The 20,473-nt window shown below is 34.8% G+C and overlaps 2 protein-coding genes across 3 annotated transcripts; both read right to left on the bottom strand.

The window, feature by feature from the left end:
* Positions 1-2,778: 2,778 nt before the first annotated feature.
* Positions 2,779-7,513, bottom strand: LOC112273476 (coatomer subunit delta-1). Its single transcript, XM_024502324.2, has 11 exons — positions 7,197-7,513; positions 6,976-7,015; positions 6,101-6,324; positions 5,605-5,847; positions 5,150-5,318; positions 4,723-5,021; positions 4,397-4,580; positions 3,916-4,069; positions 3,732-3,794; positions 3,520-3,616; positions 2,779-3,403 (listed from the first exon to the last, which is right to left on the bottom strand). The coding sequence occupies exons 1-11, from the start codon at positions 7,197-7,199 to the stop codon at positions 3,314-3,316; spliced, it is 1,566 nt and encodes a 521-aa protein (XP_024358092.1). The 5' UTR covers positions 7,200-7,513; the 3' UTR covers positions 2,779-3,313.
* Positions 7,514-11,493: 3,980 nt separating this feature from the next.
* On the bottom strand, positions 11,494-13,063 carry LOC112273046 (uncharacterized). 2 transcript variants are annotated; one of them, XM_073529169.2, is made up of 2 exons: positions 12,871-13,063; positions 11,494-12,392 (listed from the first exon to the last, which is right to left on the bottom strand). In XM_073529169.2, exon 2 carries the CDS (start codon positions 12,356-12,358, stop codon positions 11,966-11,968), a length of 393 nt encoding a protein of 130 aa, XP_073385270.1. In that variant the 5' UTR covers positions 12,359-12,392; positions 12,871-13,063; the 3' UTR covers positions 11,494-11,965. The 2 variants fall into 2 exon arrangements, with proteins under 2 accessions (XP_073385270.1, XP_073385271.1); XM_073529170.2 differs by having other exon boundaries at positions 12,973-13,063.
* Between the last annotated feature and the right edge of the window lie 7,410 nt (positions 13,064-20,473).

Below are 20,473 nucleotides of genomic sequence, written 5' to 3'. Positions count from 1 at the left end.
TATGCCAATAATTACCTAAATAATATGAATAGGTAGAAGTAGTTAAAAGTAGATAATTTTCATAATATTTTAGAAGCGTCATAGATGCAATTTGCAAAGAGTAATAAAGCCTTTTGCAAATTGTGACACCAATCTTTCAATAACTAATATTTCTAATTCTATTTTTATACCAATGCTACTATAATTTAATAATAGTCTATTTGGCTTTATATTTTAATAAATATTAGATATTGTCTTCAAACTAATTAATTTAAGCTTCCACACTTCAATTGATGTAAGTTGCAATTGACACCAACATGGATCAATCTTAAACCTTTTGTCTCTAAACCAAAACAAATAAATCACTTGATAAATTAATGTGTATTAGTTTAGCACAATATAATGTACTAATTGAATGATGTAAACATTGTTTATAACATTGCCTACAACTACACCACCTATTTGGTCCTATATTAAAAAAATCAAAATTTTTAAGATACATGGCAATAACACAAGCATCAACTAGACAACAATGCTCCAATTAAACAATGCATCTGAATCTATAACTCTTATCTTAGAATTAATTAGAGTAATTATAAAATTATAAAAAATAACCACAATTAACCATAATTTATCTTTAAGTATAACCTCAAATATTAAATCTTTGTTTGAAGAGAAGTAATTAGATTTAAATACACAATTGAAAATATTTTTAAATACATGCAAGACATTTGACATCACAATGATGATATGGTCTAAAAATTTATCATTTATTATGAGGCATATCAAAACTTTAAAAAAATTAAAAAATAAAAAATACATGCATATCAAGCTATCACTAAATATAATGTCTTAAAAAAAGGGGAGGGACTTTAATAAAAATCTTAATTCAAATAAACACTTTCTAATAAAACCAATATCTAAACATTACCATGATTAAAGAAAAAATTACCTAATTTTTTGGATTTAACTTTGGAGATTAAATCTCTTAAGCTATCATTCAAAGGACTCCAAATTAAGTAGAGTTTAGAATCCTATCTATCCTTCCAACAAGGATCTATGCCTCCTTCCATGACCCATGACCAATATCCCAACTACAAGGACTTTTAACCAATAAAAATGTCAAAGAAAATATTATTGACAAAAAAAAAAAAAAAAATCAAATTTGTGTACTAAAGACATCAATCTACAAATCTTCTTTTCCAATCTAAAGATTTGCAACTAAGGTTGACCTCTTAGAAGTAGACTTCATTAAAGATGGAAACAATATTAATTAGAGAGATTTACTCACCATTGGATCTAAATCAATAAGATTTGGATAGTAAGAAAAATTGAAATTAGTAAGATCCAAGTAGTTGTCTAAGGTAGGTTAGAAATATTTGATCTACTTAATAATCAAATCCAACTAACAAAATTAAGATCACTTAATAATCAAATACTTGAGTTAAATTTGATTATGACAAAATAATAAAATAGCGACTAAAGCAAAATATAGTTAGTTTCCATAATCAAATATGAATAGTATAAGTGTACAACAAACTTGAGTTGAATGGACTCTCATTTGATTTGTTGTTTTAGCTATCTTATTAAAATTATACATCATGTTTAGACCATTTGGTATAAATTTGATTTTAACATTATTTTTCTTCTTTTATTTTTTTGTATTAATCAAAGTGATGTTATTTCAATCCAACTCATTATATTAGTTAGTACATAATTCTTTACAACCAAAGTTTAGTTTTCAACTTATTCATTTTGGAAAAAGTTAATTGTATTGAGTTGTGTTGTAAATTGATATTAATTAAAGATAAAGCCATCTAGAGACTTTTTAGAATTGATTATTGAATTTGACCAACTTGCTTATAGGAATGTGATCCAAACTGAAAAATTTCGGACCAACAAATGCTTGCAATATTAAAGCCCAGACCATTGGCTGTATGAAGTGATGTCTAAATTTCTAGTCAAGAATCCTTTTGTTATTAAACTAGATAAATACTTATCTCAAAACTCATCTATATAATGCCTAGTCTAAGGGTAGATTTGCCTGAGTTCCTCAAAATATGTTAGATTAAAAAAAAATTATAAATTAGTATCCAACACTGGTGTTTGTTAAATCCTTGTAACATCACTTTTACAATAAGAAATTAAAGTTTAAAACTTAATGCTTTTGAAGAATAATGCACTAAATTAGAAGCTTTTATTAGAATCTAGCAAAATATATTATAATTTTATTACTAATGAATCATATTTTGCCAACAAGTAGAGTCTAAGACATCCTTTGCTCATTCCACTCCCACCATATTGATGAATCTCTTAGACTACATTCATGAACACATCAAGATTTCATCCCATGCTTTATCCCATGCTTGGGCCCTAGGGTCTACATTCCTGACCACACCAGGAAAAGCTTGCAAATTTAAAATTTTATGACGTGCGTCCTACGAAAAACCTTGGAATTGGATGAAAATTTATTCCAAAAATTATACCCTCAATGCCTAGATTGGAATGAATTCACCCGAACTCCCCAAGCCATGTTGGCCTGAGTACAAAATGTGAATTGATATTCAACAACGAATGTCTCAAATATCTCTTAAACACTATTTTCACACAACAATCAACTTTTGAGGGACAATGCACTAAATTATACGCTTGTACTAGACTCTTGCGCAGAAAAACTTCAGTCAACCACTGACTTAAACAACAGCTCATGACAGCGATTGTCCAATACACCGAACATCCTCGAACTTTAGCATGATAACAAGAAAGACTGCATTTCAACTTTGAGCTTCTGCAACACCGTAGCAAAAAATAGATCCCTGTAAAAGGCCCTTATTTGCATTAAACGAATGTTAGCTATTTCAGACCCAACTAATGTGGTCCAAAAAACCGCCAAAAGCCAGGCTCGTCTGATGAGTGGCCCAGTTTCCAGACACCAGGTGTCTCAAAAAGAGAGGTTACCTAATCTTCAGCTGGAACAACTATTGTGGAGAGAAATGGGAATTCTACTGATTTGCCACCCTGATCTTCTAGCCAAGACTAAACATGCAACTGGGTCCCTAATACGACTGGTTCAGCCTGGCCAAAGATGATCTTTACTACCGTCCTCTCAGTAACTAGTGCATGTGCACCCCTAAAGGCAGCTAACTAAAAGGCGTAGGCAAAAACATATTTCAGTCACCCTTCAATGAAGTATGGGAAAGAGACTAGTGTTTTCCCAACAACTTGATGTGGTGCACCTATGATAATCATAGAATAGGAAGGGAGAGCGATTCTCCCTTTTGTAGCCTCGAACAAACTACCTATTATGGAACTCATATGAAAAGTTCGAGTGAATTTATACAACTTGGTAGCTGTCCACTACCAATTGCGTCCGTTTTCCAAACTTGACAGTGTTACCATTCTGAGTTTGAATCACGGATCCAACCTGCCAAACACACCGGCCAGTGAGCAACCATTTCATTTACAATTGAAAAAGTGTCACAGAAAAGATATTGTGCCCTGCAACTCTAATACCACACATATTTGGTGCGAAAAAGGCACCTTTAAATCGCAGAAGGTCTTGTTTGCTGTAAACTTGACATCTATAGGAAAGAACGAATTTGGATCTGCTGCAGGTACAACAAACTCCATCGATCCACTGCACCAAGGAGACCAGGTGACGTCACTTGTCAAAAAATGAGAATCTAGAAATCTAAGTCGTTAAAAGGAGAATTTTCCAACACCAAGCGATTGCAATACTAGCTCATTAATACCTTCTGTTAGAATTATCGATCAGCGTAATGTTCCACTCCAATACAGAATTCCTGGAATCAAACCTGGGGGATCACAGCAGCATGCAGTACGGATCAGGAATTGCATTGAAAGAAACACGAAAAAGTAAGTGCATCGGTACAAGAGGACATAAGGTTCACTTGGTTCGCAACTAAATTCACTGACCTCCATTCACCATCCACTTGGTTAACAGTAGGAACATCACGAATTGCTGGCAATGGGATATGTATCACAACATTCTGAAGCTCAAAAGCCCTAGAAGCTTCATATTCGATGTTGACATACGACTCTCCACCGGATAGGGATGGCCAGCAGTTAACTGTACAAAAGAAAAGCAATTTTATGATTAGGAAGTCAGCAATTTTATTACTAACTCCATTTCATGCATAAAATGAGCACTGTGAGTAAATACTTCCCTGTACCATAAAATACAACCAAGAATGCAGAGAAATTACAGCCACAAACGTAGTTAAAATCCATAGATACAGACCTGGACAAAGACCTGGACAGAGACCTAGACACATGGAAAATTCCATTGCAATGAACAAACTCATGGACTCGAAACCAACATTCTGACATGTGCAAACTAATATAATAATAAGTTTTCATACATAGTTGAAGAATGTAAGATGCAACAACTGCTTACTGCTCAGAGGAACCATCGACTCCTGCTTGCTTTGCATACGCCACTTCAAGATACCCAGAGGATTGCCTGTGGGAAATGGCCTACTAGGATCCTTAAGACCCAGAACGTTCCTCTCAGAGTAAAGGTTTTTGTCAATATTTGGATGGGTCTTGAAATTGAAATTTGAGTTTGCGCTTGACTCAACCTGTTGAGAAAATGGTCAGCAGAAAAACTGTAAGTTACTTGGTCCGTATAAAAACGAAAGCTGTAGAGCTGGAGTAAACAACACAAAGACATTCAAAACGTGTTTCCTAACAACACGGACAAAATATGATGGCATTAAGTACCTGGACCCGAATGTAAGCATCTTCTTCCTTTTGAACTACAAGAGACATGTTACCCTGTACTTCCAAATTCTCAAGACCCCCATCCTTCCTTAAAACAACCACAAGCTTCTCCTCCACGCCAATCATGATAGGATCTGAACTGATGGGTACAGCAGCTGCTGATCTGAGTGGTCCAGGTGCAATGTCCTCAACAATAACCTCACCCTCCGCTTTGAGAGACTCTAGGAACTGATTGGTTTTGGTTGACTTGCCCAATTGCATGCCCCCTTTTGAAGGAGCTGAGGAAGAGATAACTCGGGCTGAAACAGCAGGATGTAGATTTTAGTCGCATACATCAAACGTTTAAATGGCCATCAAGTATTTACTAGTAAATAACCAAGCAGGAACAGCGGGTCGTGAAGAGAACGGCGTTTATAAGTGAACAGACCTGGAGGTTTGAAAACATCAGTGTCAAGGCCTGGCACAAAGCCGGATAAATTACTTCTTGCGCCTCCACCCATTGAAGAGTTTGTGTCGCTAAAACCGTTGTCAAACCTTGAACCCATTGAAGGCATGGATGAAACATAGTTTCCTTTGTCACCTCTGCCTTTCTCGATCTACATTTCATGTAAAATTAGGATGACATGAATCAGGACTAGCAATATACTACAATGCAAAATCAACACCATCGTGACAAGACTTCTAGAAGATTTTCAAAAGCACTTCCACTAGCCTAAAACCTAGGTACTGAAGGCTAGTACAAGAGTAACTAACGAACATGGTTGACACCAGCTTAACTACATGAATTCAAGTTTCCATCACTCAGTGTCTTAGGAAAAAGCATGTATGAAAAGGGCCTCTCTAATGAATTAAAATCTCAAATGCTATCACAGTGTAGTATACCCTGTTCTTCTCGATTTCGTTTGCCTTGCGCTTCATGAGATCTTTCGTGTCGTTGATTTTACTCTCCATAATACGCTTGTGCATCCTTTCTTCATGACTCTCCATCTCCACATACTGCTTGACTTGCGCGATAGTAACATTTTCTTTATGACCTAAAGAAATCACTTCATCGAAGGCAAATATAAGTTCAAAGGCCATCCTGCAGATACTCTCCTCGTCAAGGGATGGAACGTATTCAGGTACCTGATGTAAGTCAAGGAGTGTCATATAAAATACTCACGAAAAAACCCGGCCATGCGGATACGTACTTCAATTAGGAATAGAGAATATCATCAACAGTACGAGGCTGAATTGAGAACTTGGCCGACAATGATGACATAGCTAAGAGATGACAAAATAAAGCACATAATCCGTGGCAACATGCGCAATGACTGCTAAGTATTGTAAATATATATGATGGTTGCACTACAACAAAATATGAACTGGAAGAGGATACAAGCTTGGAGAGGAGTTGTAACGTGTCCCGATCTTCTAAAATGTTGCTCTGCTTGTTGGTCACCAGAAGAAGGAACAATGACTCCATTGGCTGATAGACATAACGAACATTGTCTGTCTCAACATATGTATGCTGCTTTCCGATACCAACAAGCTTGGGGAAGGTGGCGAGCAATCCCTCAATTCGAATCCTGGACATGTCCACATACTGCCGAGAAACCAAAGCTGCAAAATAGTACCCAAATATTCAAGATTTTAGCTGTACAGTAGATTCTGCGACAATCCCACAACACCACTGGCCATACATAAAGATACAACTTTCCGAACAAAGGAAGCTAGATATACTGCAAGAAAGCTCATTCCAACTGAGTGTCAGAAACAAGTGTCGAATCCTAATAACAAATAAAGCGCAGACCTCAAAAACAAAAAACAAAAACCAAAAAAAAAAAAAAAACAAAACAAAACAAATGCAGCTGCCATAAGCTATGCTTCTAAACGAATATTATATCCCAAGCCGCTATATATCCAACTAGAACACTGCCACACTAAACCAAGTGCAAGATCGGGATCTACACAGCAACGTCTCCATTCATATTAATGTAGATTCTTCTCATTGGCGATGACGAATCCACAAAATCCTGACAAAATTCTAGAACCTCCACTAGGGAAGACCATTCTCCATACATCAGAAAACCCTAAATAATCCCCCGTTTTGTTTGCCTCGAACACAACTATCCCGACTAATACCACGCGATTGCGCACAACAATAGTGTACTAGGCACATCTTCAGGTCCACGATGCCGTACCCGTAATGTGTGACTGTAAGACTAGAGACTAAAGACCACGGAAAAATCCTACTAATGCATTACGCCATACCTTTCCCGGACTTGCTGATGATAGACGCTGCCAGCACCACCTGCCGCAAGCAAGACACTCTCACTTTTTAGCGCAGATACACGCACAGAGAGGTAGGTCACTCTCAAACCCTCCTTCACACAACCGATCAAATCGATCCCCCCATTCGTCCACACACACACACACAACAAATAAATAAACAAACGAACAAACGATATGGCGGAAATGCAGACGAGGCCTACCATTGTGCCCGGCTTCAAACAAGACCAAATGCAATCGCCTTCGGGACAAGCTCAATCGGTAACAATCCCACCCCCCCTGTCCGCTGGCTATCGACACTCCCGCATTTCTCCGCAACAACTCCCTCCCTCTTCTATCGAACAGGAAACTGCACCAAAAACCGTCGAAACGGTCTTAAAAATACGCAAATATCGGGGTGACGAGGCTGAGAACAGCCGTACCTCAGATCCGTGGAGCAAATGCACAAGATCTGAGACAGCGTGGGTGAAACGAAGGGCAAGCAACGGAGCACTAGGGCGACGAGCGTGCGAGCAAACGAGTCTCAGGCAACAAAAGGGACTTGTGAGCTCCCTGACTTGGAGGGGCATTCCGCGGGTGCGGGCCGGGTTGATGGGCTGCATCCGCGCGCCCGCGCCCGCTCTGTGACATCATTGCCACGATGCTTCTACCAGCAAGGCTTTGATTGAGTTTGCCAAAGCATATATATATGCATATAATGTATAATATAAGTATATAAATATACACACATAATTACTAAAATTAAAATTCGAAATGATAAAGACATATTTGAAAAAGATCATTCAGTATAAACACTTATGTGTTTTTTGTATAATCAAAATTACCATGAAACCAATTTTCTTTTTTTAATCTCATTTAAAATATTGAAGGATTGTTATATACATAGTTCATATAAATTACATATGTTAAAAAAAATTATGGAAACTTTAGAAAATTAAAAAATCTATCACATCCTTACACTTTGTTTTGGATTAGTACAATGTTCTATTCAAAGAAAAGTATTTTTGTGGATTGAATCAAACCATATCAAATTATTTCAAGTCAATATTTATTAATTTTAAAGGTCAAACATAACTTGGTGTGAATATATATATATATATATATATTCATAATTTATTAAATTAATATACAATACATACAACTACTTGATTATTGATTATATATTTTATCAATATATAATAGTTGTAATAGTATAGCATTAATAAATTAGTAATTTTATATATATACCATTCTTAATTTATATCTCATAACTAATATTCTTAGCTTACTTAATAATATTTTTTGGAATAGAAGTTGTTCTATGTTATGAATCTATAACCTTGTTTTTTTATTAATATATATATAATTTAAGTGAAGAATTAAGTAAACTAATTTATTATTTAAGTGTTGATTCTTTGCCACAAATAGATATATTTAGGACCAAAAAGAATAGAAATCATTTGTTTGTGCATTTAGAAATTAAAATAAATATATGTTGATGTATTTTGTTTAGATAGATTGATAGCTTCAACTTAGATGGATTAATAACTTTGAGTTGATACATATAATAATCTTAGAAACTTAATCCTAATTTTATTTATATTTAAATTCTATGCAAAGTTTAATTAATAATCACAATAGAATTAATGGATTATTTTGAAGATGTAGCCACTGCCTTTGTTTTTATAATGGTTCTTATTTTTGCCTTTGGTCTCTTAAGTATGCTTTACTACTGCAGAGATTAAATTAATATTTACAAAAAGAAAGATGTCAAGGGTCATAACATAGTTAGTGAATTCTTTACATATTTTATGTTTTTATTTGTATATTTTGTCGCATTTCAATCCTAGTATAAATGATAGTCAATCTATGGTTTAGTATTTTTTGTTGTTCATTGTTCATTATTACAACTAAGTCTTTGTACTTCTTTATACCACACATATAATTCACCTTAGCTCAAACCAATGTTCTTCAATATCACATTTTTGGTCTCAACTTGCTCTCATCATTGCAATATTTTGGTACATATATAGTATAAATGATAATACAATACATCAACTTAAGAAGCAAGATATAGCTCAAGTGTGTGTTTTATGAAGGACTTTATTTTATTAGCTTTCAATATTCTTTTTCTTATGATATCAATTCTTGTCAATTAGAGACACATCGAAGATCCATTAAGTTGTTTAGGTATTTGTTTTTGGATAATACTTAAATTAAATGTAATGAAATTGACTTGACTATAGATTCAAGGTAGATGAGATGTTGTTAGCCCTAGTAACATGATTGATGGGCATGTTGGTAGCATCTAATTTTTTTAAAATTTAGTTGGTTATTAAGATTTCTCTACAATAGACTACATAGCCAAGTTATCTTATGTTTTCTTTTTTGCCTTGTTATCTTATGTTTTATACTTTTTTCTTTTGGTTTTTGTTTGTGATGTATTGAGATATATTATAGTGTTGCTAAAACTTTGATATAATGTTTGTATAGTTATTTTTATAGAAAGCCATAGCTTGTATGCAAAGATTAATGCCATGTGTCTTTGATTTAGTTTAAATCATCATCTTTGATTGATTTCAGTATATTAATTTTCTAAAAGAAGTATTATTTACTTATTAATATCAATCACAAGTATATGGTTGTTCAATGTCTAAATCTCTAATGTTGGTGTATTAATATAGAAGTTTTCTTTCAGTAGCAGACCAATATATACATTCAATTGTCTTGCAAAGCTTAGAAGAGGTATGATTTATCACCTTATAGTTTTATAGTATAATTTTTTAATTATCATGTATCATTCTTTTAGATTCTTTCTATTATAAGTTGATTAATACATACTAGTACTCAATTGCTTATTCTTTTGGCTTGTCATCATGGATAAATACTCCATCAAAGAATTTGCTTGCAAAAGAATTTTCTATCAATCACAAATAATATTTTTTTACTTTGTTGTAGAAAGTAAAGATGTAAGAAAAAGAGGTCAAAGTAGAGTATTATATGTTGTGTGATAATGATGAACTAGTAGTAATTTATTTTGGCTGGAGTGTGATAAATAAGCATGATATAGTAAAACTAGTGGCTTCTTGTTCTTTTTTCTACCACCACCACATATAGAAATTTTTACTTCTTTCTTCTATATTATAAGTTTAGTCATATTTTAATTTAGTAATATTTACATGCAATAATAATTTTTATATTGATATTTTAGAGCTATTAGTAATTGTTGCATAAAATAAATAAAAAGATACAAACAAAAAATTCATCCATTGCTACAATACAAGCCTTACATTGTTTATTAATCCACAAATTCCTTTATTGTTTGAATCATCTAAAAACTATAAAATTATATGATTCCACTTAAATTATAAAATCTCCAATAATTTATAAAATTTCTATCTAATAAAGTTGTAAATTAAATGAGATATCTCATTTATAACTTGTAAAACTTTTTGAATTATAAATTTATGCATATCATGTATGTAATTGCTATCAATCTAACATCTTGTATGAAAGAACTATCAATCAACCCATATAGAGTTAGCCAAAAAAATAAAACAAAAATTGTTATATATATATATATATATATATATAAAATAATAAAGTGATCCAAATTTTTACTAAATCCATGTGCCTCGTTCTCAGCCATTCCCTCATTCCCATGTTTCCAACTGTCGCCCCCATTCTCAATGTTCCTAGCCCCCCACCCTTGTCCTTAGCAATTGTTGGGAATGGAGAATAATTGAGAATAGGAATGGAGGCTCCAAGGGTGCAATAATGCTTAAGATAGAGTGGATCGCTTTATTATTTTCATATATATATATATATACATAATTATTTTTTCTTTTGTTCCACAACAATTATTGCATTTCAAACTATATAAGCATTTGTAAAAAAGATTTTGACAAAAAGATAAGCCTTATTACAAATTTGCATGTAACATTGAGTTGTATAATTACCAGTTGTTGTATTGTCATTAATCAGCCACATAATTGGCATATTTAAATTATAAAAAATGCAAAAGAATTATAAACCATCAACTAAAATTTTGTGCATTTAACAGTTTAATATTTTATATATTTACTTTTGCATTGAATAAATTTCCAAATTTTACAAATATACATTATAAATAATAAAAAATAAGTAATTGAGAATTCCAAAAATGTACATGACAGAGTAGAAATAATTATTAACTCAAAAATTAGGAACAAAATATTAAGTTAATCACAGTTCAGTTTCGACTGTTTTGCAATGACATTAAATCATCTTCTTACATCCTTAATTAATATCCATCCATATTTAACATTCATTAATTATTCAACCAAGAATTATTTTCACTGATGACACATCTGATAGTTCATACTTAATTTTACCTCAACCTTTCAAACATGTGCATGAGAATGCTATGTCAATCTTTTTTGTACAATTCATAGACACTGGTAATGCCATTAAGAAAATAAACAGAAGCAATTAAAACATGGACATTCTGTGACATGATTCTAGTGTTTGTTGATTGCAATGTTTTCGAAGAAATAATTTTAATTTTTTTCTCATCTGGACAATCCATTCTTTAGTGATTGATATTGAGTCCTCAGGAAACCCAACAGGCTTGCTGCTGCTTCAATTCTGTGCGAGGAGAGGCTCCAGTTGCACAGTTTCAATGCAGGAAATAGTAAGACCAAACACATAACTGATCATGCTCAGCAAGCAGCACCAGTCCTGCTATCTCTCATCACAGGTAAAGACAGATCCCTGATCTGTGTGGTGAATAACTACTCACCTCCATCTCTGATGGTGCTCACAAACTATTCTGTATTGTTGAACACCTAAGAAGGTAGAATCAGTATTATTATGGAAGAAGAATGACATGCCTGACGACTGAGAGTGTACTGATTAGCGCGCTATTCTAGCCCTTGCTTTGACTTGAAACTCTGAAAACAATGCATCAGCTTACTTCCACATTGCTCAGCTGTGGAGCATCAGAAGTGCTGGCTTATGCATTTACATCAGGGTCTGTTTTCAGAAGTCTTTTCCCAATAGTTGCATCAGATCTTCTATTTGAATCTTTCGTTCTCTTCTCTGGCTTTATGGATGGCTCTACCTGTAGGTTGGGATCAGAGAATGCTTGTCCATCGCCCACTCTACAGTTTCCACCTGTTAATGACAGAGGTGCAAAAGGGCCAGCAATGAAAGAGGCAGCTAGCCAAAGGCATATAAATCGAAGCATTCCGGCTTGGAACCACGAGATAGCTAGGAAAAGAATCCCAACGCTTGAACAGGCACCTATCAGTACTTTGTTCAGTTCTAGTTCCTCGACGTCGGGTTCTAAGAGCCCTGATAGAAGTTGAAATCTCGGCTTTGCATCGTCTGTGATGTCGAACTCCATTTCTTATGATGAAGATTGTGTATGTGGCTCAAATCTGAAACGAAAAGTGAGACGAGGACATTTAATAATGAGAAAGACAATCCACATGTGAAACTTCAACAACGGCAGATAGAAAGGGCAACAAAAAGAGTGACGATGTTACAGAATCCTCAAGTGCAACAAGTAGAAATATTTTTATCAATGCCATTCGCAAAAGGAGATTCTAAGCAGCAAGAGCCGATGTTCCCAGTGAAGGTTAAAAAACTTAAAGAAAAGAAACTGAACGATCAACGCTGCTTTGAACGTAACCATGTGTTAAGAGACTCTCTATGAATTACATCCTTGGGATGTAGCAACGAAACGCAATTAATCCTCTGCTGCAAGACAAAAATGACAAGAAAAAACTTTCCCATATATGTAAAAGTCCCAAAGGTAACCCTAAACTAGCATTTTTGCCCAGTTCACATCACCTTTCCTCGAACTGATTGGAAAAGAAAAAATAAATAAACAAGAAATCGAAGGAATCATCTTACGTTCAGAAACTAAAGAGTCGTTGCGAGATTTGCAACACATTCCCAGTAACGCGTCCAAAAGAGCTCTTAAGAACAGAGCGTTAGAATGTGATGCACATTCACCTTACAAGCAGTCACAAAGCCTCGCAGAAGAGCATCGCCGAGTAAATCAAGCAACCCACTGGAGAAAATTGCTGTGGACAAGCCGATTAAGCGTTGAAGACTCGCCACTTCTGGATTGTCTCCGAATTCTATAGCGTCGGCCAGGGAGATCCAGGGCTACAGAACACCAAATTTTGCAAAAAACGTGTCGATGTGAAGCTCCAGAGATGGGCACAGTTGACACAGTTTCGGTGGATGCAAATGCGACTATTCAAGATGAGACGCGCAGGATAGTGCGCGCGACGTGCAAAAAAGGTCAGCGTTGGGACAGCTGCTTAGCCCACTCCCGCTGATACCCGGCTTCCGGCTTCTGTTCACACCGACAATGTGATCATCCATTGGATGATATATTTCCGCCTTCCTTTCCCATTCGTGGCACGTTCGTTCCCGAACGTGCACTGGCTCTGGGCTCGTCACTTTTCTTTGTTCTTAGAATTCTGTAGTTCTATGTTGTTGCATTTTAAAATGCAATAATAGAATAAAAAATATTAAAATATTTTTATTTCCATTTAAGAAGACGAGGTTTCTTTAGTTCTAAAATTTTAATTTTTGAACACGTTTACTTATGTTGAGTTGTAAAGTTTGAAGGATATTGTACATCTTGTTTTGTCAAATAAAAATCTATCTAAAAGTTTTAGTTGATAATATGAATATTTTGAAGGAAGTAAGTAATGAAACACATGCGTAGAGATTTTTCTATGATAAAAAAATAATAATCGGTCATTTTTTAATTTAAGAGCAGGATATGGCATGATAGAAGATCAGTGAAAAGTAAAAATTCTTGAATTGTGAAGTTCACATTAGAACTTCAACTATATTGTAAACTTTAAGGAAAATTTAATTAAATTTTTTATGAAAAATAATAATAATAATAATAATAATAATTTAAAATCCATTTAAACATTAATAATCAAAGTTATTTTTTTATTAGTAATAGAATGTGAATTATGCCTTTAAAAAATTAATCCTTGCAGTTAATTATTTTACAAAAGTTTAACAAATAGTTGTAAAAATCAATACAATTCTATAAATGTAAGTGATGAGTGCTAGAAATCTTGATTCTTAATCTATTTTTTACATTTCAACTTTCTTCAAAATCTTGATAGAATTTTGAAAGATTGAGAAGAAAAAGGTTCAGTAATAAAGTTAGAAAGAAAATATAGTGGTCAAATCAAGTATGCAATCAGACAACTGAATCAATATTCAAAGGTTGATGTACATTAAAATAAGAGAATTTAGAGGTTTATTAAATGCCAATGGGATTTGATTGTAATGTAATCATCAATTTTAATAATCACTTGATGATCATTCAAATTGATTTGTAAAATGTATTTTTTGAAGACTTTATTTTTTTTGCAATTATACGTGAAAATAATTAGAAATTAAAATTATATAATATAAAAATTATATTTGAATTTAATACTTAACAAAGACCATATAAAGAAGGATTTTAATATAAATATATATATAAATATATACTAGAAAAAATCCATTTAACAAGTTGAATAATTGTCAAAGTCATTTAGCTACATTAAATCATTTTTGATGGATTTACAATTCACATTTTCTTATTTTGCTAATAAAAAATCATTGTCTTCAACTATTGTAGATTGTTATTTCAAACAAATCACACATCAACTAATGACGGTATATAACTAAATTCACAAAGAAAAAAAAAAGAAAAAAAGTTTGATTGATCTTTATCTAGCTTATAGACAATTTGTTGGTGGATTTTCATTTAGAAATTTTTTTGTGAATAGTTGTAGACAACATATTTGGTTTAGAATTTAGGATTTATAAATAATTAAAGTCTATAAATAATTAATACAATTTTTTTTTATAAATACAAAAGTACATATTCTTTTCTATTTTAGCACATAATTAAGAGTACTATATTTGCTATAGTTCCATCATTCCTATAAAGTTTTATCTTGAGAAAATAAATACTACAAAATTGTATAGTGACCTTCTTCTTGTTAAGAATTTCTATCAAAATGGATATTACAATTATAAATTTAATCATGAGACTTGGATCCAAAAATGTAGTAGTGAGTTTTTTATTCAAATTGACATTATATTTCTTCTCCTTTATAAAGGCTCTTGTAAAATAGATATAATACATAATATATAATCCATAAGAATATCATAGCCGTAAATCACACATGATAGTAAGCTTCAATTAGATGCCTCTATTGATCCTTGTTAAAAAGAATAACAATAACAACATCAATAACAATAACAAATAAAAAGACTGGCAATATGGTAGAGTCAAGTATGTCACACATTGCAGCATCAATTAAACCAAACATAGCAAAAAATGAAAATTTAAACAATTGATAGTATAGTAAGTGATGATAATATGCACGCAATGGTTGCCTATCAATACATTAGTAGCCTTGTTATATTTGCGGTTTAGCAAAAATATCACAAAGCAATGAAATGAATTGTATGATGCAAAGAAGTTTCTTAATGATCTTCTATTATGACTATTACTTATACAATGTTGTATTGTAATTTTTTATAGTATGTAAAAATTAACTTAAATATATAATTTATTTATAAGTGCTGATATGCATTAAAATGGTTATTAGTTTAATTTAAAGAGAGTTGATGTAAGAAAATAATTTTTTAAGGTTTACATATATGTCACGGACACAAAAATACATGCTCGAGATCTAACAAGAAGTTCAAGAAGAACTGGCAAGAACTAGATTAATCAGATGAATACAAGAACAACACTAGAGAGGTGAGCTAGAGCTCTAAGAGATGTATTGTCGAGACTGAAGAACTCTTCAGCCTCGATTCCAATATATACTCCTATTTACGAAACTTCTCAAGTAACTTCCACCAATAAGAAAGCTTCTAGAAGGTTCTAGAGACTTGCTTCTAGAAGATTCTAGAAACTTGTCTCTAAAAGGTTCTAAGGACTACGTCCCTAACATCTTCTACCAACTAGGAAGCTTCTCAAGCAACTTCCATCAACTACGAAGCTTCTAGAAGGTTCCAGAGACTTGTTTCTAGAAGGTTCTAGAAACTTATTTTTAGAAGGTTCTAAAGACTATGTCCCTAACATCACCCTCTCCTTTAGCTTCGAGGTCTCTGAGAAGCAATGTTGTTGTTAATCAGTACCAATGCAAGAAAATGAAGATCTGTCGCATAACGTCTGCTATAAAATCCAACTGTTGTTCACGAGGCAAGTGGTTCATCGGCCCTTGAAGCCAATGGTAGTGGCCCACGCCTTTGACTTCTGACCAAGTATGAACTTTCGTATCCTCATTGTGAAATTGTCCTGCAAACACGCCTTCAGGCTCACCATGGTAAGCAGGCTCGAACTTAAATACAATCACCAGTGATCGGTTACTCGATATCCTCCGTCGTCGTCGTGGTATAGGTGGTTCTTTATCTCGGGGTCGCCTTCGTGAGCTAGTCGGTTGAGATAATCTGACTGGCATAGTATCTATTTCTTGGCTATCCATATCAGAAGACCAAACTATGGCTATTGAAAAAATTCTACTTTATCTTGGAGAAAATAACTACATCAACTACGAAATTTGGTGGTGCTCTCTCTCTTTCTTATATTCTTGGGTGAACAAGCTTCAGAAGGAAGCTATCGTCGAAGCAGCTTAGGTTTATGAGGACGTTGTTGATGAAACTCCTATACCTTTTGCGGTGCATTGGCTAGATTTTCAGCTGGTTCCCACGTTCGTTTATTAATGTCATAGTTGCACCAATGAACAAGATACTCCAACTTGCCCCACCTTCGCCATGAATCCAGTACCTTTTTGACCTCGTATTCCTTATGGTTCTCGATTTCAATACTAGGTGGTGGACATTGCACTCTTCCAGAAAAAGACGACTCTCGATAAGGCTCCAACAGAGAAACATGAAAGACTGGATGTACCTTCATAGAAACTCGTAATTCCAAAGGGTACGCCACTGGATTGATTTGCTTCTGGATGATAAATGGTCCCAATCTTCGATAGTCCAACTTATCATATGGTCGCTTCATCTTGATATTCCGTCGAAGAAGCCATGCTTTATCTCCAATTTTGAAAGTAGGTGCTTGATTCCGAAATCTATCTGCAAACACCTTGTAGGATTCTTGAGCAGATTGTAATTAAAGCTTCAACGTAGTTTGAAGCTTTGATAGTTACTTCACAAATCCTTAAGCTGCTGGATTGTTATTTGTTGACGGACTCAATAAATGAAGCTTCGGATGATACCCATAGTTGGAAAAGAATGGTGTGTATTGAGTCGATGCATGGAGGGTGTTGTTATATGCAAACTCGGCTAGCGACAGATATGCGATGCAATCGTCTTGCAGATAGTTGTTGCTGCATTGTAAGTATTGTTCCAAGACTTAGTTCACCCGTTCCATTTGGCCGTCAGTTTGAGGATGAAAAGCCGAAGAAAGCTTGATATCCACTTTCAGTATCTCAAAGAGAGATCTCTAAAACTTTGATACGAATTGGGTTCCTCGATATGATATGATATCATCAGATAGTCCATGATATCAATATACATTATCGAGAAAGAGCCTTGCTGTGACTTCACTAGACGATGTCTTCTTGCAAGGGACAAAGTGCGCCATCTTTGTAAGCCGATCTACCATGACAAAGATGCTGTCAAATGAACTCAATGATGGCAGGTCCATGATGAAGTCCATAGAAACTAAAGACCATGCTCGACGTAGAATCGGCAATGGATGTAGAAGTCCATAAGGGCGATGCCAAAGATTCTTGGATCTTGAACAAATGTCACAGGAGAGGACATAATCTTTCACATCCTTCTACATTTTGGACCACCAGAAATCTCGAGAAGTAAGCTCCAAGGTCTTGTTGAATCCAAAATATCCCGCTACTGAAAAATTGTGGCGAGATTGAAGAACTCGGAGTCGTGTTGGTACTTTTGGAATATACAATCGCTCTTTAAAGTATAAAAGATCACCCTCTACCTTGAACTTGTCGTCATTGGCATGCTGCTTGATATCAATGGCTACTGAATCTTCAATGGTCACGGCACATACTTGGTTCAAGAAGTCAGCATCAATTGGCACAATAGTAGCGCAAAGCCGAAATTGCTCTGGCTTCAACAACATCGTACCTTGTTGATCAAACGCTGCTTCTCCAGCCTTTGTTATAAGATACGATCTCCTCGATAAGGTATCGGATAGTCCTTGCTACTTTCCAAGTCAATAAGTGATAACAAAATCAAACCTAGATAGCAACATACTCCATCAAGCTTAATATCAATTTAGAACTCGAGTCGATATGAAATACTCCAAATTCTTATGATCCGTGTTTACGGTCACTGGGTGTGCTGCTCCTTCAAGAAAGTGATGCCATTCTTAGAAAGAATCCACTATAGCAAAAAGTTCCTTATCGTGGATTTCATAATTGATTTCAGCAGCAGAGAACTTTCGAGAATAGAATGCAACCGAATGGAGCTTCTTGTCTTCTCCCATTTGTGAAAGTACAACTCCCAAAGTAAAATCCGAAGCATCAATTTCTAAATAGAAGGCCTTTGTAAAGTCTGGATGTACCAAGATTGGAGTTGTAGTAAATGCCGTCTTCAGGTCTTGAAACGCCTTCTCCACTAGAGGTCCCCATTTCAGCTTATCCTTGCATGTCAACCGAGTGAGAGGAGCAGCAACTTGAGAGTAATTCTTCATGAAGATCCGATAGAAGTTAGCAAAACCAAGAAAGCATTGTACATCTCTAATTGTCTTCGGAACCTCCCAGGACATGATTGCTTCCATCTTCTTGGGGTCCATCTTCAAGCCTTCCGTAGTCGCAACGAACCTCAAAAACTCCATCTCCATTTGGTGAAATAAATACTTCTCCAACTTGGCATATAGTCCTCGCTCGCATAGTTTCTCCAAGACCAAACGAACGTGCTTTTCATACTCTTCTTCGTTTTTAAAGAATATCAAAATATCATCCGAGTAGATGACAACAAAATCGTCAAGGTGCTCTCGAAAAATATCATTCATCATATGTTGGAAGACTGCTGGAGCATTGGTAAGACCAAAGGGCATGACATTATACTCAAAATGGCCATACCTTGTACGAAACATTGTCTTCCACTCATCTCCTTCCTTGATTTATATGAGGTTGTAAGCTCTCCTTAGATCAATTTTTGTAAAGATCCTTGCACGTCCAAGTTGTTCTAAGAGACCACAAATTAAGGATAACGGGTAACGATTCTTCTTTGTTATTTTGTTGAGGCCTCGATAGTCCACGCACATCCGCAACGAGTCATTTTTCTTCTTCACAAATGAGATGGGTGCTCCAACTGACGATTTTGAATGACGGATGAAGTTCTTGGCTAGATTCTTGTCGATGTACTTCCGCAACTCCGCCAACTCCGTCTGCGATAGATTGTAGATTGGACCAAAAGGCGGTTGTGTTCCTTCCTGCAAGTCTATGGCGCAATTATATGGTCGGTGTTTCGGTAGCATGTCGGCATTCTTCTTTTGAAACATGTCTTTAAAATCTTTATATTGCTCAGGTATACTTGTTGTCAAGATCTTCTCCCCGGTAGTTGGAGCGGTATAAATGACAAACAGTGTGCCTTCCTTGGACGATCTTATAAACGCTCTTGCTCCAATAAATAAGGATTTCTCTATTCGGGGTTTTCTACTAAGCTTGCTCTTGGGTGGTTTTGTGGGAAAGGTCATCTTCCGCAACTTCCAATCTATAGATGGGTTATGTTTTTTCAACTAAGAAAGACCAAGAATAGGAGGATTTGATGGGGTTCTAATAATATTGAAAATAATATGACTAATATGGCCCTTAAACGTCACTTCTATAGGTTCTGATTCATGGGTGACACTACCAGACAATAAAGGTCGTCTATCTATGACCTCAACGTGAACAAGTTTGAATTTTTGTACTAAAGGGATCTTATGACGCTTCTCAAATTCTCGTCTAAGAAACAAGCAGATGCTCCTGAATCTAATAATGCTAAAGTTCTCAGTTTTTGAGGGCCAATAAACAAAGGGATTGTAAAACAAAGGGCAGGTTGAGCGGAAAGAAAGGAACCTGGTTGTTGTTGCGCTATTTCACTGTCCAGCCGTATGGTTCCTATTGTGGCTGGGCATCCTCGTTTTCCTGAATGAACGTGCCCCTGGTCCTGACAATGCATTGATTTTGCTTCTTGGGGTAGTTTCCAACTTTGTGGCCTTGTTCACCGCAATATAAGCATAGACCTTCTTCCATACGCTGCTTTTTTTCTTCTAGAGTAAGGGATTTGACACGTACCACATCAATTTGCATATCTTCTACCTCTGAATGTAAATTCATGGTGCTTGCCGATATAGTTGGGGCGTGGGAAACCGTATGTTGTCTTGAGCGTTGATCTTGGCGATGTTGGAATAGGCGATTATCACACTTCATAGCTTGGCTAATAGTTTTGTTGAGCATTCATGGATCATGAAGAGTTAATAAAAAATCCTTCACAT

This window comes from Physcomitrium patens, chromosome 20, assembly GCF_059467195.1.
Source record: "Physcomitrium patens ecotype Gransden chromosome 20, ASM5946719v1, whole genome shotgun sequence".
Lineage (NCBI taxonomy): Eukaryota > Viridiplantae > Streptophyta > Bryopsida > Funariales > Funariaceae > Physcomitrium > Physcomitrium patens.
The sequence above is the reverse complement of the archived record's forward strand: the minus strand, read 5'-3'. Positions and strand labels throughout refer to the sequence as shown.